The following is a 25,172-nucleotide window of genomic DNA, read 5'->3' as shown; positions in this document are numbered from 1 at the left end:
ACTCTTAAAGGGATATTCTCTACAATTAGCTAAACTAATTTATATGAACATTTTAATTTAATTTATAAATATATAAATATTTTAATTAATTAGATAAAAATCGGGGCAAAATTGAATTCAGACGTGTCAGACAAAGTCAAAGTTATCCCACCGTACCCAGTCAACGTCCTTTACCAACAACAACAACAACAACGCCTACAAATGAACGCAATAATTCTTTTCCGGTCTCCATTTTCCTCACACGATCTCTCCCTCTCCCTCTCTCTCTCTCTCTCTCTCTCTCTCTCGCTCTCTCTCTCTCCTGTACTGAACTTTGTCGATTACAATAAAAAAAACCTGGACCAAGATTCTTCTACCGCTCTTCCGCGTCAAGGCGGCGGCTTAGCCGATGCCTTGATGGGCCTTCTTTCCAATCTCTGCTCTTGCCTCGAGAGAAGACTCAAATCCGTCCGAGCTACTGCTTCTGACTGCGCCGATGACGACTTTGAAACTTATGACCTCTTCTTTGATCTCCGAACGCTTCAAATCGCTACCAATTTCTTCTCCGACTTGAATCTGCTTGGTCATGGTGGATTCGGTTCCGTCTACAGAGTACGTATTCGTATATTCTTTGCTCTTTAATGTCAAATTACGGATAACTAGATTCATATCCAGCGAAGGGCTCCTCCTTGTCTGGTTAGAGGGAGAATTAGATTACACGGTGACCGGTGAGAGTGCTTTAGTAAATTAATTTACGAACTTAGCCCTGTAGTTTGTGTGGTGGGCACGGAAGTGGTTGCACCTTGTGCATCTAATACTGTAGCCAGCACAGTAGAACGGAGAATCGCAGATCGAAAAAATAAAGAAAAAACTTAAATGTAAATGTAAGTGGTTCGAAGTGGTTGAAAGTAATATTAAATTGATTAGTTATTTGATATATAAACTAGGGCTTTTTATCAAATAAATCATTTAATTATTTATGAATTTAAGATTTAACTGTATCAAAATTGGTTTATGGCGCTTTTAAAACGTGTCAATTTTAGCGTCAATTCATATGATTTAATTTTTTTAATTATTAAAATATTATAATTATATTAATTAATATATTATTTTTATATTATGTTAATTTAATAATTTTATTTATATTATATTTTTTTATTGTAATAAATTTTTTATAATATATTTTATTAATTTTAATATATTATTAAAATAATATTATAATTAAATAATATTAATTATAAATTTATTGATACATAATTATTATATTTTATATATTTTATATATTTTATTATTTTTAATATATAAAAATCTTATAAAACTGATAAAATGGAAAATTATAAAAAAATATTTAAAATTATAATATTATTTTATTATTAAATATATATACAAGAACATTGAATTAAATAATTATTAAAGAAAAATAGGTAAATTAATTAATTAATTAATTAATATGAATGTTTAAAATTATAAAAATTAAATTTACTTTTTATTGAACTGCATCACATAATAATATTAATTTTTTCATGATATTGTGCATAATTATAGAATAATATTAATTTTATAATATGAAAATTGTATAGCGTAACTAATATTTTTATTTTAAATATTAATAATAAAATATATTAATATTTAAAATTATAAAATAAAATTATGCTGTGATTAGATATGTTGTAGACGATCATCTAATTCTTTTTAATTTATTAAAAATAATAAATTTTATTAATTTATTTTACGATTAGATTAATTAATTAATTTATTTATTTTTGATAAATTATAAATAATTCGGTGCTTTTATATAACACATTTAATAGCAAGATAATATAATAATTTTAAATATTATATGTGATTTTGTATATGTTTAATTGTAGAATAATATTATAATTTTAAATATTTTTGTATGTAGTAATTTGCTATTAACTTTTCTAGTACTCTAATATATTAAAAATTAGTACTCTTATATATTAAAAATATTTTTATAAAATATAATAATTATTTATAACTGATCATATTATTTTGTAGAAATAATATTATTATGTAATTAAACTTGTATAAGATTACTGGTATTATTTAATTATAATATTATTATATTAATTTATTAAAATAATAAAAAAAATTATCACTAGTTAAATACGATAGCATTAAATTATTATTAAATATTATTTTTATACATGTAATAGCAACTAAATTATTTTTATATATCTAATTGTAATATAATATTAATTTTATAATCATGAAATTATATAATATCAATAATTTTTTATTTAAATATTAATAATAAAATTTATTAAATATTAATATATTAAAATTATAAAAATATTTATTATTATAAATAATATTATTAAATTAATATAATATAAATATATTATTATAATATATTAATAGTTAAAAAAATAAAAAGAAAAAAAAATTAGTCTAGCTCCACCTAAAGTGGTACCAAGCCATAATTTTAAAAAAATAAAAAATAAAATAAAAAATGGCTCATGCCATTTAGAATAACGTTAGGCCATTATTTAAAAGTGTCAGGGACCATTTTTTGACGGGCAGTCAATCAAACTCCAAATTTATAAATATTTTATCTTTTAACCCTCTAAATTGACTTTTTTTTTTTTTAATTTTCAATCGTAAATTAACAAAAACTCTAAAAATAACTCTCAACTTAAATTGTCTGTATTAAATTATTAAAATTAATAATTAATATTTCAACACTCTCTATAAATTATCGTTTTTTAATTTATTTTATTTTAGTTTACTTTTTAGATAAGAAAATATTTTATTTTGTTTTATGATGTGGCTTTTCGCTGTACGGTACTCATAAAATGTATACTAGTCGTTAGCTTTGCGTGGCATGAGATTCATTTTCTTGTTTGGGATTTTTTTTTAAATAATTATTTGATGGTCTTGTTAGGTATGAGTATTGTTTTTAGCCTTTGGTTGGTTACTGGATAACAGAAATAAGAGAAACTAAATCTACCTTCGAGAAACTGTGTAGAGAGGGAACAAAATATAGGAAAATAATGATTTAGGAAGGAAATAAAAAAGAAAAGCAGTTTTTTAAATAGTAAAATATTTAAGATGTGATTTGTATTTGCAGTGAAAATAAAATATTATAAGATAAAAAATGTCATTCACTATTTAATTTTTTTCATTCACTTTCTAGAAACAAATAAAGTGTTAGGAGTTGTTCGGTTCAAATGAATTTTACAAAATTTTGTAGAACTGATTTTCATATATCATGCATCTCATTTATAAAAATTTTAGAATTGAAGAGTAGCAATTTGAATTTCATGGATTTTTGTTATAATTGAAATAATTCCTATGAAATTTAATGGAATTCAAAATGAATTCCACAAATTAAATAACAAAATCTTTTGAATTATAATGCCCATATATTCACCAAGAATACGCCCCCTCCCTCCCTCTCTCCTATTTTTTTTTTAATCATTATACATTTAAGTAATGGCATTGTTTCCGTTGTTAAATTGACCTCCCATATATATATATATAATTAATATGTTATTAATTGATTTACAGATTTGAGAATTGTTTAAATTTTATCACATGCAAGATACTTTAGAAGGAGATAATGATTATTTTATTTTTATTGTGGGTAGTTAGTTTAGGAAGTGAGCACCAAAGGAACTTCAGTTGTAAAGCTAATGAAATTCAATTGAATTTTGTATTTTAAGTTGTTTTATAACAACCAGTGGAATTCATTTTCAAAGGATTTGCAGCTAGAATTATTTGAAATGAATTTTAGGTTTGTAGATGACTTGAACCAAGCACTATGTCATTTTTCCCCCAATTGTAAAGCAAAATTTATGACTCTCTCTACCCCATAATTTTTATCCATTTTATTTTTTCACAAACACAGTATTAAGAAAAATAATTTTTTTTATTAACTTTTCAGTTATACTTATCTTGAAGACATTAAATTTTATTAAATAATAAGACATTAAATTTTATTTATTAAATTTTAAAGATATTAAATTTTATAGATAACTACAGAAATTGGTTAGCTTTGAAAATACAAATATTCAGTTAGGGACAATTATCACCAAAAACAGAATACAGATTGATAATACGCAGAACCTTAATTGTTTTCTTTAAAAAAAAAAGCCATGGCATATTCTCTTTCTGCATTTCTCGCTTGCATAAACTGATGTTACTTCCAGTTCAAATTGGCATGGATCTTTCTGAATTTTATATTGGAGGCATATCAACGATATCATTTATACTTTCAATAAGTAGAGTCTAAAACAATTGTGGAAGCACTCTTAGTTTGTATTCACATTAATGAGAATCACTGAATATGTTTATCATATGACAAAAAAACATGGCTATCATGCCTATGATGAATGAGATCTTTATGTTACTGGAGGCAATATATCATTAGCTTGATACACAATGGTTTCTTCATCATGAACTTGTCAGGTGGGTTTGGAATTGCATAATCTTATTGGTTAGGATTATTTTCTCTGTTCCAAATAACTGCCAGATCGTCTCTTTCTTTCTTTCCCTTTTTTTTTTTCTGAAAAAAAATGCTTTCAGATCTTCTTGATGTTACATTTTTTACCAGATGCTTTGGTTTATGATACAACAGACCAGTGTATTTGTAATAAGATCATTAACATTGTACATGAATCCTTCTACTGTGATTTGTCTTTCTATGGCATTTTTGCCACAAGGCCCACAAATTATGATGAAATCTTTGCTTCTTGCTTACAGGGATTGACACCAAATGGTCAAGAAGTTGCTGTGAAGAAGCTCTCATTAAATTCAAGGCAGGGTCTGAGAGAATTCACTAATGAGGTGAAATTGTTGTTAAAAATCCAGCACAAGAACTTGGTCACTTTGTTGGGATGTTGTATAGAGGGACCCGAGAAAATGCTTGTTTATGAATATCTGCCAAACAAAAGCCTTGATTATTTTCTGTTCGGTAAAAGATCCTTCTTACTTGGAATTTTTCAATAACAATTGAAATTTTAGTGGAAAATCAGCTTGAGTTGTGTAATATTACGACTAACCATTGAAGAGTTGGAAATTTTCAGATAAACGGAAATCTTCATCCCTTGATTGGACAACTAGGTTTAGAATAGTTACAGGAGTGGCAAGGGGTCTTCTCTACCTGCACGAAGAAGCCCCTGAAAGGATCATTCATAGAGACATCAAAGCTAGTAATATTTTGTTGGATGAACATTTGAATCCAAAGATTTCAGATTTTGGCTTGGCAAGGCTTTTTCCCGGTGAAGACACCCATTTGAACACATTTAGGATTTCTGGTACTCAGTGAGTAAACTCACTGGTCATTGCTTCTTAATACTCTCAAATGATGTTAATCTCATTGACAATTTTCTTTCTGAAATTTTTTTAATGAGCTAAGTGCAACCCATTAAATATATATGTATATATATATTGTTTTGAATGCAGTGGTTATATGGCCCCCGAATACGCATTGCATGGATATTTGTCTGTGAAGTGTGATGTTTTTAGCTATGGAGTTTTGGTGTTGGAGATTGTAAGTGGAAGAAAAAATCATGACAGCAGCCTTGGTATTGAAAAGGCAGACATCTTGAGCTATGTAAGTTGGCCAATTTAGACTTTTTCATTTGTTTTTCAATTAAGTCCTTCAGTTCAATCAAGTCAAACTATCCAAGTTGGAAATAGAGATTCACGAGTAGGAAAATATCTCCCTTAATCTACACATAATTTACAGTGATTCAATTAACTTGCAAATTTAGATCATCCATTGTAGTATTGAAATACTCTTGGAAGAGTCTTGTTCCTTTTGCGTAACTTGATCAATCAAACAGATCACATTTATTCATAGATATATAATTTTAAGTATTTCTCACCACTAGTCAATGTAACATGATATTTATCAACTATTTCATCTTCAAAGGCTATACAAACTATGGGATTATGAAAAACAAGTGTTTAGCCTTTTACTTGAAATAAAAGGGTTGGTAAAAGAAAAAAAAAAAACTGCATTCAATTTGCAGTTGATGCTCACATCTTGGGAAATAATGAAGATTTCTATATTTGATCTATAAGTTTCATTTGTAGCCAAGTCAATAAACTCAGTCAATTACATGTAAAATCAACCAATAGAAGTCCTTTTTTTTTTTCAAAAAACAAAGTCTGTTTTTCCTTTGTGCACACAGAGTATTAGGTTTTGCAAATTGCTCTTTACCAAAAAAAAAAAAAGAAAAGAAAAGATTTTATGACATGCTAGCAGTAAGCTTACTCTGTTCTGTGGATGCCTTTCAACTAGGAAATTCATACTAGTTGTTGAATAAGTTTATAAAGTTTAGTTATAATTGTAACTTAGTAAAACATATATATATATTGATTTTGATAATTCCTAAAAAATACTTTTCACAACTGCATACTTGAGTATATATTTTGAATATATTTTTTTCAGTTATCAAACCAAAATAAAAATAAGCAATATATTTTTAACTTTAATAAGCAAACGTATAAACAAGATTCATTCAATTACCACAGGTTCTCAAATTCAAAAACCAAAATTGATCACAAGACTAGAAAATTGGAAAGGCATCAACTTAGGCCAAATTGACCAGTTTGGTTCTTCCTAATCCCACCTTTCTCCACTAGTCTTCTTTTTAAAAACTTCAATGTTATTCTTTTGATATCTCATTTGGTCCAAAAACATCTAATTTGTTGTTTAATATCATTGTAAGAGTGCCCATTCGTTTATAACATTTTTTGAGCGTATAAGTTCAGTTTATTAGCTAAAAAAAAACATCTACTTTGTTGTTTAATATCAATGTTTGAATGATTCCATGGCATGGATGCAAGAAATTTAGAATATGAAGTTTTTGTGGTTGCTAAGATCTATGAAGTCAAAACTGATAAAAAGTAAGAGATTTCATGAAGCAGTCACAGCACAACCCATATTTTACTCGGGCAGAAAATCTTACTTCAATAGTAAATCTAACACATTAACTGCAAATCTAAGGTTTTGTTAAGTAGCAAGATTAGTATACATGTTTAGTCCCCTTACTGTTAGACCTGTGTTTCTATTAGAGCTAAGAGGCAAAAGTATTAGACAAATGAAAAGGCAAATTGAAGATGGCTAAGCAGAGCAATGTGGTCAGCTTTCAAGTTAATATTAGGGCTTACCGGCTTAGACATACATCAGAATGATAAGTCTGCATATTAAAAATAAAATTTCACCGAACTTGTTAATGTCAACATCAAGAATTGAGTTGCTACTCTGCAATTTTAGTGTTGATCATCTTTATTTTTTTCAATTTTATTTATGTCTTTTTTCTTTTGCTTTTTGAAGCAGACATGGATGCTCTATCAAGGAGGAAAGACATTAGATTTAGTTGACCCAACTCTTGGTAAGTGCAATCATGACGAAGCAGCAATGTGCATTCAACTAGGATTGTTATGCTGTCAACAAAGCGTATCAGATAGGCCAGATATGAACTCAGTTCATCTCATGCTTTTGAGTGATTCCTTTACTTTGCCTAGACCTGGTAAGCCTGGGATCCAAGGCCGTCGAGGTCATTGGACAACTACGAGCTCTTCTGCTTTCACTGATACTAATAATAATAACGATACTGCTTTCACTAATACTAATACTAAGACCAAGACCGATCCTAGCAGTGCAAGCGCAGGCATTGCCAGAGTTTCTGGAGGGAATAGTTTTGTTGAGGAATGTTCTAGAAATTCAATGTCCATTTCTTCCATTGATGAAGGTAGGTAACCATTATTTGTAAATTTAATGTGGTAGCTTTATTAGTTTTATGTAAACTATTTATTCTTTATTTTATTGAATGTATTTCATCTTATTGATTTTTGCCTTGTAAATAATATGTTACTCTATGCTACTATCAGTGAATATATATATATATAGCCTGATAGGTATAGTCAGACATTGATTTTCCGATTGAGTTATAAATAGCCTGCAATGAAGTTCAATTGCTCTTTATTTGTATGCGTGGTTTCCTCTTGCTTGTTTGTTTGTTTTCAATTTTTGCAAAGGAAGGCTCACTAGGTGAATTCTTACGCAGTAGCAAGCACCATTGGATAATATGGGGATATCTTTTTTTGGCCAATATGCAGAGATGTTCATTGAAGAGAAACTAGTAAGTCATCTCTGCTAGATGCTAAAAAAGTCAAATTTATCTTTGAATTACATAGTAAAAGCTAAAAACATTTCGGTCAAAATTAATTCTTGAATTATCGTTAAAAGTGAAATAAAATTATTAGTTGATAATATTTTAAAGTGTCAGTTATATTTTAGTAAGTTTATTTGGCCTATTTTGGCAATTCATTTTCCATGTCTCAAACTCTTTTCCATATAGTAGTTCTTCAATTTAGTATTACATTAATTAGGAGTTAGGGGTTAGGTTGAATAGTATTCGGTTCAAATTGAAAAAATTAATTGAATTAAATTAATTTAAAAATTTAAAGTATATTCGGTTTTTAATTTATTTCGGTTTGGTTCAGTTTGATTTTTAATTTTAAAAATTTTAATTATTTCAGTTTGATTCGATTTTAATAAAAAAATTTTAAAAAAAATTAAATTGAACTGATTAATGATAATAGTATATTATTTTCAATAAGATAGAGAGATTAGATCATATTAACCTTAAAATATTTTAATTAAATTTTAAAATACTAAAAATAAAAAATTTATTAAAAATTTAAACCAATTAAATTAAATTAAATAAAACGGATTTAATTTGATTCAGTTTTTAATTAAAATTTATTCGGTTTGATTTTTATGAGATTGAAGGAGAAGATTTATAGTCACTTCATAAGAATATAATGAATTGAACGTATCCCATAAAAACAAGATGAGATGAGATGTAAATTAATGATATCAAAACCAAGTTTAAAAACTAGTGGATTTATTATATGAAAAGCTATTGAGAACAAATGTTTCTCATTTTAGCATAGTCTACAACTCTACAAGTAGTTTAATAGCTAAGTATAGTTCTTAGTATAATTGAATATATATAATAGAGCTATTGAACGAGTAATGATCTACTGTGATAAGTCTAAATTCAATAGTTTATATTAATAATTCCAAGTATTATGTAAAAATAAAACATATTAATTTTAAATATAATTTTGCAAGAAATGTAATTGCAAAGAAAGAAGTAAATATGAAGTGCATTTATATGTATGATGTGGCTGCAAAATTCTTTACAAAGCCTATTATAGCCTATTATGAAGTTTATAATAGGCATGCTAAGTCATAAGATTTGCATAGATATTCATGTAAGTTACATTATTAAAGATAATATTATTTATGTTTAAATCATTTTGTGATTCATATATATGTTATTGTATATATGTTTAGAACATATATTAAGACTTGAGAAATATGTTGAAAAGATAAAAGATTGCCTTTTTTACACAGACAATCATCATCATTATCTATCATTATCTAAGTGACTAATTAAGATGAAAAAGTTATAAATGCAGTGACTAATTAAGATGGGAAAGTTATAAATGCAGCACTATCAAGAGTGATAATATAGAGAATTTAAAATTTATAACATTAATTGTCGTTTTTAGAAATAAATTTAATCATATATAATTAAATTAAATAATATGTCTTGAAATTCGTATATAAATTCTATTAAGTATAATTTGGAGTAGATATGCAAACTCAAAGATCGATTGTCTGAACTATCATCTATACATTATTAAATAATATAATATATGCTACATAGTAAAAAGAGTTATACTAGTATGTGATTTATATTACGAATGTGATAAGTGTTTAATAAATGAAATATAAGTTTAATCTCTATTTGATATTGTGTGAAAGCCTAAAAATTATAAGTAATTTTCACCTTGTACCCTCACATCACGACTCCGATCAGTTACTTAAACATAATTGATCGGTCAATGAACACAAATAAATGTGATAATACTCAATGACCTCTTTAGTTTCATGATTCTCTTAATCTTAATTAAATTTATTTTCTAAAAAATATCCCTTCAGATTGAATCATTCATAATTTTTTGATAACAATTTAAAATAACAATAATTAAATTAAGTCTTAATTATGAACATGAAAATATTGATAAGAGATTGTGTAAGGTTCATCAATCGAGATGTTTTATCACCTTAATAGGTATATAACAATTGAACTTTCAAAGTATGCATCGATCACACGATTTATTTGTAAAGTATGAAATTTGCAGATTTTATAATGAGAATTAACTCACCATGAATGAGTGAGAGAAGTTGAAAATCTTAATGACTCAACGTGTGAATCAATTCAATTCATTCAAAAGACATGTCCTTATAAAGAAATGTGATCTTATGAAAAAAAATATGTCCTTATGATAAATATAGAGGATTACATCCGTTTGATATAATTTTTGAACTCTACAGATGTGTCTATATTATTTCATAAATATACATATGAATGTACTAAAGTATGCATATAGAAAAAAAGAAAAGAATAGAAACTCTCATGAATAAGCATATTAAATATTTTTATAATTTATATATAAGAATTTATGTGTTGAATATATTATTTTTTTTAAAATATACTATACAAAACGTACTAATAAAATTGGGTCCGCTAATCATTAACAACAATTTATATTGTTATTGTTCATTAGTTTTTAGAGTATTTGGTGCTAATTTCTATATTTATTGTAGTGAATATTAAACTTCAAAATATTAGTTAGCAGAATATGTGAATGCATCTTCAACTATTATTATTATTATTATTATTATTATTATTATTATTATTATTATTATTATTATTATTATTATTATTATTATTATTATGAAAGCTTTAGTACTTTCCCCTCTCATCATGGCAGAACTCCATAAAAGTTGATTGATCAACAAAAAGGTTAGGGATAGAGGGATAGTTGACTGATGTTTGCCTCGCCTATGTTCGTCGCCGAAAACGAACAGTGTGGCCGCCAAAGGTCCTGTCTTGTACAAAACCAAACAAATTTGTACCAACGTTCATTGCCATTATTGACATCGTTTTTCTTTTCTTTTGCAACTGGATTATTGACATCGTTAAAAGGCATCTATCAATATCTATATTTATATTTATATAAGTATTAGAAAAAATTAATTTTTGGTCCTTAAATTATACCATAATTAATATATTTATTTATTTTTAGAATTTAACAATTCAATTTCTCAATTCTGATTTCGTTTAAATTAAAAATAATTCCGTAAAAAATGCCATTAATAATAAAACATAATCAAATTATCTTTTTAAAATCTAATATTTTAATATTTAAAATTTAATTTTATCAAATTTAAAGATTTTTCTTAACAATAATTCATTTGTATTTGTAGTCGTCACCAACGGTCTAAGAAAATTATTGCTACTTCTCGTGGGTCACAACTTGAGGTGAAGAAGAAGAGTTTAGTAACTGCCTAGAGTGAAAAAGAAAAAGAGTCGTGCTTGAAAAATGAAAATGTTTAGAAGAAGCAGAAGAAGAAAGAGATGAAAAAAAAAAAAGAAAAAAGATAAAATAGAAAAGAAGGAGAATGAATGAAAGAGAATAAAAATAAAATAAGGATATTTTAGAGATAAAATATAATATTTTACTTTTAAAAATATGGGTCTTATTGATTTAATAGAATAAATGAAGGAAAAGACATTCAATTTAAACAGAATTAAAATTTAAGTAGTAAAGTGTTTGCTTTAAAAATAAGAAATGAATCTACTAATTACGTTAAATTTAAATAAAATTTAACTCATCCAAAAATTAATTCAAAAAGAGGGATACTCACAAGGAGCATATATTACTTTTATACTAAATTAATATGAAATTTAATATGTTCAGAGGTATTTATATTATAGAAATTAAATACATTGTAAAAAATATTAGTACTATGTTGTATTTATTTATAAAATAAATTATATTTGAAAATTATTCTTTATAAAACATTTGCTGTATAAAATATTTTTATGAAAAAAAATATTTTTTATTTAAAATCTTATCTATTAATTAATTTTTGAATGTCGGGAAATATAGAAAAAAAAATTCCCTTGATAGTCACACATTTAAAGATTATGTATGAAATGAGATGTAACTGAAAGTGAATGTATCAAATGATTTTTGTAAAAATTAAAAAATAAATAATCACATTTTTAACAAATTAAAATTATGTTCGGAAGTGACTAAAAAAAAATAATTTACAAAAAGAAAATACAGTTTACGTTGGTAAATTAATAAAATAGATAAATTTAATAAATTATTTTGAATTTAAAATAATTGTATAAGAATGTGTTTATTGATTTCTATACATATTGACTTTTATATGATATAAAATAGAATTGATTATTAAATCTCATACAAATCCGACTTTACCCGCTAATTCATAAAAAATTTCGTAATCATAAGTGTAATAGGAATATGCTAAATTATATTTAACAGTAATTTTTTATAAAATCTCTATTTATTCGGGATAGATAAGTTTAGGTATTATATCGAGTATTATGATATTCTAATTTTTATTTTTATAGGTGAGGTCATTATAACAACGTGTCAGTTTATTAAATTTTTATCACGTGATTTTATTTTAAAGTGATAATACATTATTTATTTTGATAATTATTATGTATCATATATATATATATAATTTTAGTGTTCTAATAATATAAATTGAAAAATTATTATTAAATTTTTTAATTTTTAAAAATTTACTAATTAATTTATATTTTATAAAGTAAAACTTTTTTGATCATTTTATTAAAAGAATTCGTGGATTAAGTTGAATTTTTATATTATTTAATTTATATAATTTTAATTATAAATATTATATTAATTCTATTATTTTAAATATTTGTATTATTTGATCCGTTGAATCAAAATTAAAACAACTTAATTAAAAAAAATTAAAAAAATTTAGTCTTGTGATTTTGATATAAAAACAGATTTCTTAAAAACCTGATAGTGATTCTGCTTTACAAAATGCAACCATGCCAAGCCACGTGCTGTTTTAGGCCCATTCTAATAAAGTCGGACTCCGCATGCGTTAGTCAGTTGGGTAATTTTCATTTCTAACCCTTCAACTTTGTCATATTTTCAGTTTATCACTTAACTTCAATTATTTATTTATTTTATCTATGGTTAAATTCTTTGTAATATTCTATTATAGGTTTTTAGATTAATTTAATTAAAATATTATTTCTCTCTTTACCTCTTATATAATTTCATCATCTCTAATAAAAATTTAATAGATTTTAGATATTTACAGATTTCTTGAAATTTTTTTATGTTATACCTATTAATATGGATTTTTTTTTTAAAAGAGAAAAAAGAAAAAATAAATAAATTTAGAGAGATTCTAAGGAGGAGAAGGATTTTTTTTTATTTATTAATTTGGAAAACTACAACAACAGTAATAAGGAGTTTTGAGATAATCAAATTAAAGTTTGAAAGAATTTTACGAAATAAATTGATATGAGTGATGAAATTAAAAATATAATTAAAATTAAGGACTGCGGGTGAAAATTACCCTCAACCAGCCATTTAATTTTGTCTTCCTCTTCTCTTCTGTCATTATCTGCTTATCAAACTCATTTTCGTCTTTTCTTTCGTCTCCATTATCTCTTCTTATTCGCAAATCCTCTGTTCCTATTTTTTAATTATACATTTTTATTTATAAATTTAAATCTTAATGCTTATATATATATATCTCTAAATTTATAAAACGAAAAAATATGTTATAATGAATATAATAATTTAATCATTTAAATTTTAATTTTATAAAAATTTAATTTCTATAATTTTATTATTTTTAATAATTTAATCCTTTCATACTTTTTAAATTTATAATTAACTAATAAAAAATTTTGTACTAAATCATTTCTCCATTAAGAAGTAGGATTAAACTTTGGATTTTTTAAATTTCAAGAATTTAAATTGTAAATTATCCTTGAAAAGGGGGAAAACTGGATTATTCTTATCCATGGCCTAGTATAGTAGAGTTGAATGGTTGTTTGTCAACTAACGATTTCAAAGATAAGTATTTAATATTTTAATTCAATTTAAATATTACTATTTAAAAATTAAAGAAATAATTTTTTTTTAAAAAATTAATTTTTATAAAATTTTATTAATCACACTCATAACAGTTATCAACTATTAATACAACAATGGTCGCCGAACAAAAACAACTTCTCCATTCTGTTTTAATCCAAAAAATTTACTTTTAATTTTTAATATTAATATATTTGTTTCTTTTCAAAATATTTATAAGTTAAATTATTTATATTTATTTTCATACAATTACTTTTTAATAATAATTAATGATAATTACTTTTATTTATCACTATTTATGTAATTAAAATTATATATTAGACTATTTAAATTTATAAAAATAAATTTTAAATTTAAAAAAGAGTGCTATGGTAATGATGAGATTTTTTAATATTTTCATCAATTATTTAGATATAAAAAACATATATCTAGAAAAAAAATAAATTTAATAAGTTATAAGTTGGATTAATTTTTTAAAATAAATTATAAATATAAATAAAATTAAGTAGTGTTTATTTGGGTAATAAGTTAAACTATTTAAACTAAACAAAATAAATGAGCAAATTGATTCAATTTATAAAATTTTATTTATGTAAATTTTCTACTGTTCTTTTAATTTTTAATTTAAAAGTTTTGTCTTTAATACTCATATCAATAAAAAAAATTTAAATGAGTAAAATTAAAAATTTTACTGAAAAATAAAATTTAGCCCTAACTTAAATTTCTGTATTTGTTAAGTATACTATATAATAATAGACTAAAGTGTTTAACATTTTTTTAAAAAAAAATGGAAGACTGGGGATTGGGAGAATAAAATCTGAGATCAAAGTGTTTAACATTTTTTAAAAAAAAAAATGGAAGACTGGGGATTGGGAGAATAAAATCTGAGATCTCTGATTTACTCAGATGCACTTAACCACCAAACTAAGCCTGTGAGTGTTGTTTAATATTGTTAAATTTATTTATTAAATTGAAGTTTATTATGAATGATAATTAAATGAATGAAGTGTGTAATAAGAATTATAGTTCTAGGACAATAAAAACACTTCAACTTATAAAATGATAATTAATGAATGGAAAGATTAATTTTTAAATGGATTTAAAATATAAGGGTTTAACATTTAAAGAAATTTACTATTTAGTTCTTGAGTATTGTCATTATTAATAAGTCAGTTCTTATATTTTCAAAAAACGTCATTTATCTTTTTTCTTCATCAACAAGATAGTTTTTCATTCAATTTTTCATTAAAAATAGATAAAGGATTGGAGAAAAATTTTTAAAATTCAATTTTATCCTCAAATAAAATCCCTTATTTAGTCGTTAAATATTGCTATTATTAATAAGTCAATTTCTACATTTTCAAAAATCTATTAAAACATTTTTATTTTTTCTCATATATATTAAAACGTTCTTATCGTTTATTTCCATCAATGAAATAATCCCTCTTCTTCCTCCTCATAAGGGAAGAAAAAAAAAGAAAAAGAAGATGATGATGAAGGAGAAAAAGAAGAAGAAGAATAGTCTCCTCTTTCTTAAAAAAAGAAGAAAAATAGCCTCCTCCTTAAAAAAGAAGAATAAAAAAGAAAAATAAAAAAAAACCTAAAAAGAAAAATCGAAAAAGAAGAATCAAAGAAGAAGAGGAGGAGGAAGAATCGAGGAAGAAGAAGAAGAAAGAGGAGGAAAAGAAGAAGTTAATTTGATTTTTTGCTATATTTTTAATGGCAGAAATAGACGGAATGACTATTTTATTGACAGAGATAAAATATAAGAACGTTTTAATAGATTTCTGAAAATGTAGGAATTGACTTACTAATAATAGTAATATTCATAAATGAAATTGTAAATCTTTCTAATATTTATAGTATTTTTTAAATTTAAGAACTAACTAATTAAAATTTTTTATATGATATGAATTAAATAATAATTTTTTAAATATTTATGTTTTAAAAAAATGAGATATTTTAAAAAATTATAAAGAATTATTTAATAAAAACAATAGATTTTAAGTTAGTTAAATTAAATAAAGACTATTATTTATTTAAAAAAGAAAAAAAAACAGAGAAAATAAAAATAAAAAGAAGTGATGCAAAGAGAATCCAAACAAATGGGTGAAAAAAGAACAAGAGCACGTTTTAAATAAAGAGATTTGTTTTTTATGTTAAAAATATTTTGTTAAAGTCAAGCACGTTTCATGCTTTAATCATATTTATGCTTTATTCACATCTAGAATATACCCTCCAACCTTTTAAATTAAATTATAAATAAAAAATTTTATTTGAATATACATTTTTTTTAAAATTAATTTGAAATTTAACTTTTTTAATGAATTTTAATTAGATATAAATAATTTTTATATCAATGAAAAATTAAAAAAATATATATTTTTTATATGTTTTAAAACACAATCTGTCTATTATTTTATAAGCAAAATTATGATTTAAAAGGTGGCAGACAATGTGGTTCTGCCTTATTGTGATTATCATAACCCATGTGATTTTCAGAGAAATATTTAATTATCTCATTTATTTTGTAGAAAATCAATTGTGCCAATAAAATATGTTATTCATGAAACTTATTTTTCAAGTATCACAAAAAAATATTAAAATATAAATAGTAAATGAATATTTCTTGATTTAATAAAAATTTTTGCTAAATTATCAAACAAATTATTGGTAATAAAAAAATTAATATGCATATATAATTTTATATTTTTCATATTTTTCACATTGTTAAATTATAAAAATTAGAAAATAGCTGCTTTTAAATTGTTTTTTTAATCATAAAATCGGAAAGTTCTTTACTTTTTTTTTAAAAAAAAAATTATAGCTGGGGATGAAATAATGAAATTTTTGGAAAATTAGCTTTCTTTTTTCTTGCCGTTTTTCTTCTTTTAATAAAGCGTATTATAAATTAAATATTTTTTTAGTATATTCATTTTTATCAATTAACTCACTAGTGTTTAGGGGATTATTCAGTGGATTCGATTCAAAATCGAACCGAATGAATAAATTAAAGACTGAAATTTTAGTATTTATAAAAATTAAACCGAATTAATTTTAGTCAGAAATTGAATTAAATTGAACCAATCTGATTCGGTTTGATTTAAATTTTTAATAAATTTTTTATTTTTTACATTTTATTTTTAATATTTTAAAATTTAATTAAAATATTTTAATTTTAATATGATTTAATTTCTTTATATTATTAAAAATAATATATTATTATCACTAATCGGTGTGATTTTTTTTAATTTTTTTCTGATCAAAATTAAACCGAATCGAAATAATTAAAATTTTTAAAATTAAAAATCAAACCGAATCGAAATGAATAAAAAACCAAATTTAATTTTTAAATTAATTCAGTTCAATCAATTTTTTTGATTTGAACCGAATACCGAATACTGCTTATTCCTCCTAACGCTGAGATAAGGATTCTTTCATATCTCTTGTTCATTTACCTTTAATTTTTTTCAATTGATAAATTATTAATTACTAAGATTATTTTATTTTAACAAATTTATTATTAAGATCTATAATTAGTTATATTGTGTATTTATTATTTAATTTGATTATTTGTTTGAATTTAAAATTTCAAAAAAAATCTTTTATATAAAACAAGATTTTAAAAAATTGTAATAGTTGTAGTTATGTATTAATTATTAACCTGTTTATTAGGATTTTCTAGATAATAGTAAAAATTAATTATAAAAAATATAAATACAAATTTTAATTAATTTAAAAAATAAATGATTAAATGTTTTTAATTTGAAAAAAAAAATTATTTCATAAGAAATTAAAATCATGCAAAATTTTATAAAAAATTATTTCAATTTTTCTTACAAAATAAATTACCACAAATGAAGTTTAACATTTTAAATTGATTTTGAGCAATGGCTTTTTAGGGCTTGAACTGAATTATATGGGACCAATTTGAAAAAGTTTATGATTTTAACTTGATTAGAGTCGACAATTTAATAATTATTTTTTTTAAAAAAAAAAAAAGATCATTCTTGATTGTAACTTCAAAGCTAATCAAAATAATTTAAGCTCTCAAACAGAAATTGATGTTGTTCTTATCTCTTCCACGAGTATAAATGTTGAATTTCAATATACAAGACAAGAAAATACATTCTGATAATTAAGTTAATAGCGAAAATTTCTATTAAAATATTAAGATAATAGGATAAGAAACATATCTTGAAAGTATTTATAATTATAGTCGTCCGAATCCTTTTTGAATTAGGAGTTCTTGTAAATTTTATTTCAATCCGATTTTTTTTTAAATTAGGAGTTTTTGTAAATTCTATCTCAACTATGGATTGTATTTATAAAATTGGATTAGAAATTTTTTTGTCTAACCTAGACTTTTTATCTTTGTAGGATTTGATATCTTTTCTTTTAAATAGTTGAGGTGATATAAGACTATTTCGGATTTATTCAAATGTCTGGATCCCTTATTAGTTCAGACATTGGAATGGTTTCGTGCATTTGAGGTTCAGTCGTTTAGTCGTTTAGTCTGAATGGACCTCTTGATCCGATTACTTGGACTGGATGTTGCATGCCTTGAAATTCAATCTAGCTTGTTCTATCAACTTTTTTGAAAGCATAACTCAAGGGGTTCGGTTCTTAGAGTCGGATCCCTTAACAACGGCAAGCCTTCCGATTTTTCTGAATTCTAGCATCGAGTTGGAATCAATTTGATTGATTTAATTCATTTTTCAGTATCAAGCATATTCGAAAAATTAAGTAAATTTAGTTATAAATCAATTTAAAACCATGAATCGATCAATACTTTAAAACTTCTAAATTAATCGATTTAATTTCAATCAAGCCCGATTCAATTGTCCCAAAGATAGGTCAATTCTAACCTAAACGTGAGGAGTTTCCGCATCACAATTCACATATATATTAATTGTGTAACGACCCGAAAATCGGACCGCTACCGGCGCTAGGATCCGAATCGGCTTAAGGCCGCCAAGACCCGTAGCAAGCCTGACATACAACCTGAAAACCTGTTTAATCCCATACATGATCAACAACATACATAAAAATTTAAAACTTTTCTTTCATTCTTAAGCCAAACTCAACCTGTACATGCACTGAACATACTCAAAATCATAAACATGATTCCTCTGTGGGATCCCATCAATGCCCCAATGTGCGATATATCATAAGATGAGTTGGCTTACATAAACATCATAAAAAGATTTAAGATCATGTATTAAAAGGGATACCTCATACATAAAGTCAAGCACAATCTCTAATCCTCAATATCATTACATGACTGAAACTGTACTTTTACATAACTTTAATACAATTATCATGTCCACACTATCTATTACAAATACCAGACTTCATTACTCTTGTAAACCTCCTGGTCTACCCTGTACCTGCAATCCTGGGGAAATTTGGGAGAGGGGTGAGCTACTAGAGCCCAGTGAGCAGAATAATAAAACATTTAAAAACATATGATAACATGAAATGCATCACATCACAACTAATCACATCAAGGATGAACCTGTCACCAATAGCCCTCTACATGGTCCAACTGTGCCAGAACGTAGAATGGGTCCTGGTCTTTCCCTTACATATCATAACATAACAGTGTCCAACTGTGCCAGAACGTAGAATGGGTCCTGGTCTTTCCCTTACATAGTGCCAGTGAACGTAGAATGGGTCCCACTGGTCTTACATTTCGTACCGTACATATCACATCATCATATCATAGATCGAGGGCTATGGATCATCCAACATTCATCCACATCAACATTTAAAATATGCAGTGCAACATATTCGTGAATTCTAATGCAAGCAACCTAATTCATCACATGGCATTCATGATGCATGATCATGCTCAATCCTTGAAATTGATTTGCTTAAAACATAAATGGTTATTCCACTCACCTCTGGATAGCTCTGACCAGACACTAGGGCAACAGACTCACTGCTGGGGTCCTCGGTTCCTCGGGTCCGAACCTACACAGGTGGACTCAAATGAGGGATCAAACATACATGAACATAACTCTAAACTATTCCCCAAAAACCCCCTAAGACATCATGGAATAATCATAGAAAAACATGCAAGAAAGGGCTGGACAGGGCACTTTCGGCAGCAGGTTCGGCGGCCGAAAGTCCCTCCAGAGCCGAAAGTCAGGTAGGTTCGGCGGCACCTTCGGCGGCCGAAACTCCCAGATAGAGGCGAAACTCATGCATGTTCGGCGACACCTTCGGCGGCCGAAAGTCCCAGACAGAGACGAAAGTCTCTTTTCGGGGGCAACTTCGGCAGCCGAAAGGCCTGCCTCCCCAGCCATGTTCGGCGGCCGAAAGTTCCTTCGGCTGCCGAACCTGGTTTCTGCCAAAGGGCAGAAACTTGGCTCTCCTATGCACATTTGCCTCCAAAACTACCCAAACATGCATAAACCTATTCTACAACATTCCCAATCATACACAAGCAAACATACAAGTTCCTAGGGGCATCAAACCATCACAAACCCCAACTACAACACACAAGCAACTCACATTGTTCAAAAACACAAATAAAACCCATAAACCTAACCATGAGCTAAACATGCATTCTACCCCATAGATTGACTTAAAACTTACTTAAAACATGAAATGAGCTTAAGATCGGCTCTTACCTCGTGGAGATCGAGAGAGAGGCGACCTAACTCGGAGGTGGAAGGGGTTGAGTTCCCTTGAACCTCAAAGCTCCAAAACTTTGCTCAAAGCTTGAAAATCTTCAAAACAAGATGAAAACTAGTGAAAAACTCGAAAGATCTGAAGGAAAAGACTCAAGATCGGTGAGGGATGGCGGAGAACTCACCTTGGCCGGAAATGGGAAAAAAGCTCGCCCGTTTTCGGCTAAGGAACCCTTTTATAGTGGCTGGCCAGGCCACGTTCGGGAGCCGAACGTGCCTCCGCATGCATGCCATGTTCGGCGGCCGAACTTGAGGTTCGGCGGCCGAACCTGGACTTTCCTCACTTATGCTTTCGGGGGCCTAAAGGCGCTCCCGAAGGCATGCATGTTCGGCGGCCGAACCTGAGTTTTCCTTCAAGGTTGTTTTTATGCAAAAACTCATTTCCATTCTACTTAAAACCATGAAATACCTTAAAACATTTTATGAAAACATGATTATACCCTACTAGAGGCTTCCGACATCCGAGATTCCACCGGACGGCAGGAATTCCGATACCGGAGTCTAGCCGGGTATTACAAATTGCATATAATTTCAAACATAATATTTTATGTTTTTTCTTTTGGAAGAGAATTTTTTATATTATCTTTTTACTTTCATAAAAAGTATTATTTTAATAATCATAAAATTAATGTATAATACCTATACCGGCTTCACCCACTCGTTTCAACTTTTTAAACTCTCAGTACCTCAGTATAAAATTATAAAAATTTTATAAAAATCAGTCCAATTTCATCCATATTAATTATATATAAATATATATATTGATAGCAGCTGAATTCTACTATCCCCACGCGAGACTAGGCTCGCAAAGGCAGTATCAATCTGAGACCCACGAAACCTTTTTGATGGGCCGGACTGGTTTCTCCAGCTCTGACTCAGTTTTACCAAGTGGATTAAATCACTTATAAACCCCAATCTGTCCCCACGAGCTCAGTCGACAGGAGAAAAGACAGCAGGTCCAGTCATCTCGCAGTCTTGCCCATACGTGCGCCGAGAGAAATTAAATAGTCGTCTGGCATCGTACAGACATCTGACGCTTTCGTACATACGAGTCTGTATAACAGAGACAGATAGCACTGTAGCTGTGAGGCTGTTAGAAACCACTAACAGACAAAGAAAAAAAAATAAAGGGAGAAAGGTACATTTCTCACACTCAAATTTTTATACACACGCACTATAGATCATATTCTCTGAATCTCAATCTCAGAATATCGTATATAAATCTTGACTTAATTTTATTATGTTAAAAAATTTTAATATCACTAAATTAAAACTCATTAGAAATTTTTTAAAATTAAAAAAGAAAATCATAAAAAAATAATCAATTGGAGTGCTTTTATTTTTGCACAAAACTTGTTGTTCCATTAGAAAATTTTGCAATTTGTCCTTGTGGTCCAAAAGCTCTTGCAGTAGTACAACCATTATCTAGTTTTCTTTTTGGTAGGCTGGAGAGATGATAGGAGCCAATCCTAGCGGAACCCAAATCAATTCCAAATACACTTCATTTTGTTAATATTTTAGCTTACTGAAATTTAAAATTTTCTATACTAAAATTTTAAATTTCCCTTAGAGGAATTTTTTTTTTTAATAAAAAAGGTTTGAACATTTAAAAAATTTAAAAAAAAATCAAAATTGTACTTTCACACTATCAAATTGGTGGATTAGGGTATTTTAATATTTTACCTTCTAACTTATCTAATTGCGAATTAAAAAATTATTTTTAAATTACTTAGCATTTTAATTATTTTTTTAAATTTAACTATTGAAATTATTTTTTTAAAATAAAAATTAAAAATTGAGAATTGAGATTTATTTAGATATATTTAATATGTGAGTGCGCTAATTGTTATAATCCTTTTACGTAAATAAAAAAAATTGCGGGCGAGCAATATAATTTACAAAAAAAAAAAGGAAAAGAAAAGGAAAAAGGTAACTAAGCAGAATAAAGAGTTGGGCAAATTTGTCTGCAAACAGGTCAAGAGACCAAGAGAGAGAGAGATCTCAATGGAAGAAAGAGATACTCCTAAAAGCTCCATTGTTTATTAAAGAAGACATAAGACTTTAAGGAAGTTCAGTGGAAGCTCCATTCTGTTTACTTCTAAAAAGCTTTTAGATTTGAAAAGTTGCTATCTACTCTCAAATATCTTTTTGAACTGCTCTCTCTCTCTCTCTCTCTCTCTACTCTTTCACTGCTTCAGCCTTCTCCATGAGGGTGGTGGCTAATATGCCGTCGTCGTCGTCGCCGCCGCCGCCATCTTTGAGCAAGAAGAGCTCTAATGATGATCATAATGATCATTCTGATCAGCTTAGAAGAGGCCCATGGACTCTCGATGAAGACAATCTTCTCGTTCATTGCATTGCTCGTCATGGCGAGGGCCGCTGGAATTTGCTTGCAAAACGTGCTGGTAACATTTATATTTTTTTAATATTATAAGATAATAACATTTCCCCGATATTAGTTTTAATTCTTTTTTATTTTTTCTGGGGTTTTAAGGATTGAGAAGAACAGGCAAGAGTTGCAGACTCAGATGGCTGAATTATCTAAAGCCAGATGTTAAGCGTGGAAATCTTACTCCTCAAGAACAGCTCTTGATCCTTGATCTCCATTCTAAGTGGGGAAACAGGTAATTTAATTAATTAATTAATTATTACTTTCTAATTATATATGTATAAATATTTTCTGACATGTCGATACCAGGTGGTCGAAAATTGCACGATATTTACCAGGAAGAACGGACAACGAAATCAAGAACTACTGGAGAACTCGAGTGCAAAAACAGGCAAAGAATCTGAAAATAGATGCTAATAGCTCTGCTTTCCAGGAAATAATCAGATATGTCTGGATTCCAAGATTGCTTCAGAAGATTGAAGGATCAAGCACTTCATCTTCACCATCATCATCATTATCAACATACCCAACAGTCTCTGATCAGCCTGTGAATTGTTCTGCTCCTGATTTACCACCACCACCACCACCACAACAGGAAGTTTCCGGTCATCATCAGGGGCATGTCGACCACAACTCAGACTCAGAGCATGGTTCAAATTCTTGCATTTCTTCAACAGAATCAATGAATCGCTCACAAATATCTGAATTATCAGAATACCCAGCTAGTCCTTTTCATTCCATGTGTACCTTTCAGAAGGATTCCTTCTATGTTGATAACTTGGACACCATGACCTTGGCAACTCTGTCTGTCACTGAAGGAGGTTTTCAGAACTCAACATGTGAACCTCACGTGTCGGAAAGCAATTGGGTTGAATATGATTTTGGAGATAACATGTGGAACATGGATGAATTTATGGCAATTTAGGAGCTAACAAGAATTGGGAAATCAAATCTTAGGATCTTGTTCTCTTGGATGCTCCAACTAAATTTTATTAGTTATAAAGTATCTTAAGTTTGTTAATTTTAGGATTAATTATGTGATTTTCTTACAAGCAATTTGCTAATTTTTCTACCCAATAATTTACAGCAACTGTGAATTCCATGTTTATGTATAAGCTTCTATTTGATATCAATAGATGTACAATAACTAAATTGGACTTATTTTAATTTAAAATAATAAATTAATATTTTAATTTTAAATAATTTATTATAAAAAATATAAATATATTTAATTTTGTGAGAATTTAATTGAATTATTTTATTTTTTAATACAAACCCAATTGGACTTTAATTTTTTTTTTTTTAAAAAAAGAAAATTCTAGCATTTTATGCTTCTAACAAGACTTTATGGTCTGAAAGGAATCCACCTACCTTTATAACCATCAAAGGATGACTTTCTTTGTGCCTGATGCATGAGGAATTTGTTTGTTGATTGAAATTTTAGATTATATTTGATAAGAGGTAGTTATAAAATTGATGACCGTCAGGCTTCACAACTTTAGGAGGAGGCCAGCTTCAAGAAGGTTGTATTGGTTCAAAGTCCATGAGACTCCCCCGACCGATCGATCCAGCACCCTCAATCCTGATCCGGATACGCGGAGTGGACCGGGTTGCTCAGAAGCCCAGGTCCAGTAGGTAAAAGCTCAGTCCGGTAACGTGGCCTGAGGAAGGGCTGCGAAGTGACTGGCGCTTTCGTACGTATGAACCTGCGTGACAGAGGCAGGTGGCACTGTAACAAAGAAACCGTTAGGCGTCACAAACAGATAAAAGGGAAGGAATAAAAGGAAAGAAACACTCTTTTCTCATGCCAAACTTACACAACTAATGTAAATCTTATTATTTAAATTTCAGAAAATCAAAAATTATATTATATGTTTTATTATTTTGTTTAATTATATATATAATGATGATAATTATATCATATAATCAATTATGTGATTATTAATGTAATGAGTATTAGAAATTATATCTAATTAAAAAATTAACTAATAAATTATTTTAACAGTATAAACTATAACTTTTAAATATTGTTAGTTAACTAATAATTTGACTGGAAAATTAAAGCAAATTCCATTTCTGGAGCCACC

The 25,172-nt window shown here is 27.2% G+C and overlaps 2 protein-coding genes across 3 annotated transcripts; both read left to right on the top strand.

The window, feature by feature from the left end:
- The first annotated feature begins 213 nt into the window (after positions 1–213).
- LOC110607713 (putative receptor-like protein kinase At4g00960) lies at positions 214–8,386 on the top strand. 2 transcript variants are annotated; one of them, XM_021746860.2, is made up of 6 exons: positions 214–591; positions 4,705–4,915; positions 5,028–5,265; positions 5,407–5,557; positions 7,292–7,706; positions 8,022–8,386. In XM_021746860.2, the coding sequence occupies exons 1-6, from the start codon at positions 397–399 to the stop codon at positions 8,039–8,041; spliced, it is 1,230 nt and encodes a 409-aa protein (XP_021602552.1). In that variant the 5' UTR covers positions 214–396; the 3' UTR covers positions 8,042–8,386. The 2 variants fall into 2 exon arrangements, with proteins under 2 accessions (XP_021602552.1, XP_021602553.1); XM_021746861.2 differs by lacking the exon at positions 8,022–8,386 and having other exon boundaries at positions 7,292–7,939.
- A 14,279-nt stretch (positions 8,387–22,665) lies between these two features.
- Positions 22,666–24,106, top strand: LOC110607714 (transcription factor MYB78). Its single transcript, XM_021746864.2, has 3 exons — positions 22,666–23,101; positions 23,191–23,320; positions 23,395–24,106. Exons 1-3 carry the CDS (start codon positions 22,903–22,905, stop codon positions 24,008–24,010), a joined length of 945 nt encoding a protein of 314 aa, XP_021602556.1. The 5' UTR covers positions 22,666–22,902; the 3' UTR covers positions 24,011–24,106.
- The last annotated feature ends 1,066 nt before the right edge of the window (positions 24,107–25,172 follow it).

This window comes from Manihot esculenta, chromosome 1, assembly GCF_001659605.2.
Source record: "Manihot esculenta cultivar AM560-2 chromosome 1, M.esculenta_v8, whole genome shotgun sequence".
Classification (NCBI taxonomy): domain Eukaryota; kingdom Viridiplantae; phylum Streptophyta; class Magnoliopsida; order Malpighiales; family Euphorbiaceae; genus Manihot; species Manihot esculenta.
Note: the sequence above shows the minus strand (reverse complement) of the source record. Positions and strands in the feature narration are given on the sequence as shown.

Bases quoted from the DNA above. Each gene is read 5' to 3' on its own strand.
- LOC110607713 (XM_021746860.2), top strand. From the start codon at position 397: ATGGGCCTTCTTTCCAATCTCTGCTCTTGCCTCGAGAGAAGACTCAAA. The intron at 4,916-5,027 runs GTAAAAGATCCT...GGAAATTTTCAG, and splicing joins CCTTGATTATTTTCTGTTCG to ATAAACGGAAATCTTCATCC. The intron at 5,558-7,291 runs GTAAGTTGGCCA...TTTTTGAAGCAG, and splicing joins AGGCAGACATCTTGAGCTAT to ACATGGATGCTCTATCAAGG.
- LOC110607714 (XM_021746864.2), top strand. From the start codon at position 22,903: ATGAGGGTGGTGGCTAATATGCCGTCGTCGTCGTCGCCGCCGCCGCCA. The intron at 23,102-23,190 runs GTAACATTTATA...TGGGGTTTTAAG, and splicing joins TTTGCTTGCAAAACGTGCTG to GATTGAGAAGAACAGGCAAG. The intron at 23,321-23,394 runs GTAATTTAATTA...TGTCGATACCAG, and splicing joins CATTCTAAGTGGGGAAACAG to GTGGTCGAAAATTGCACGAT.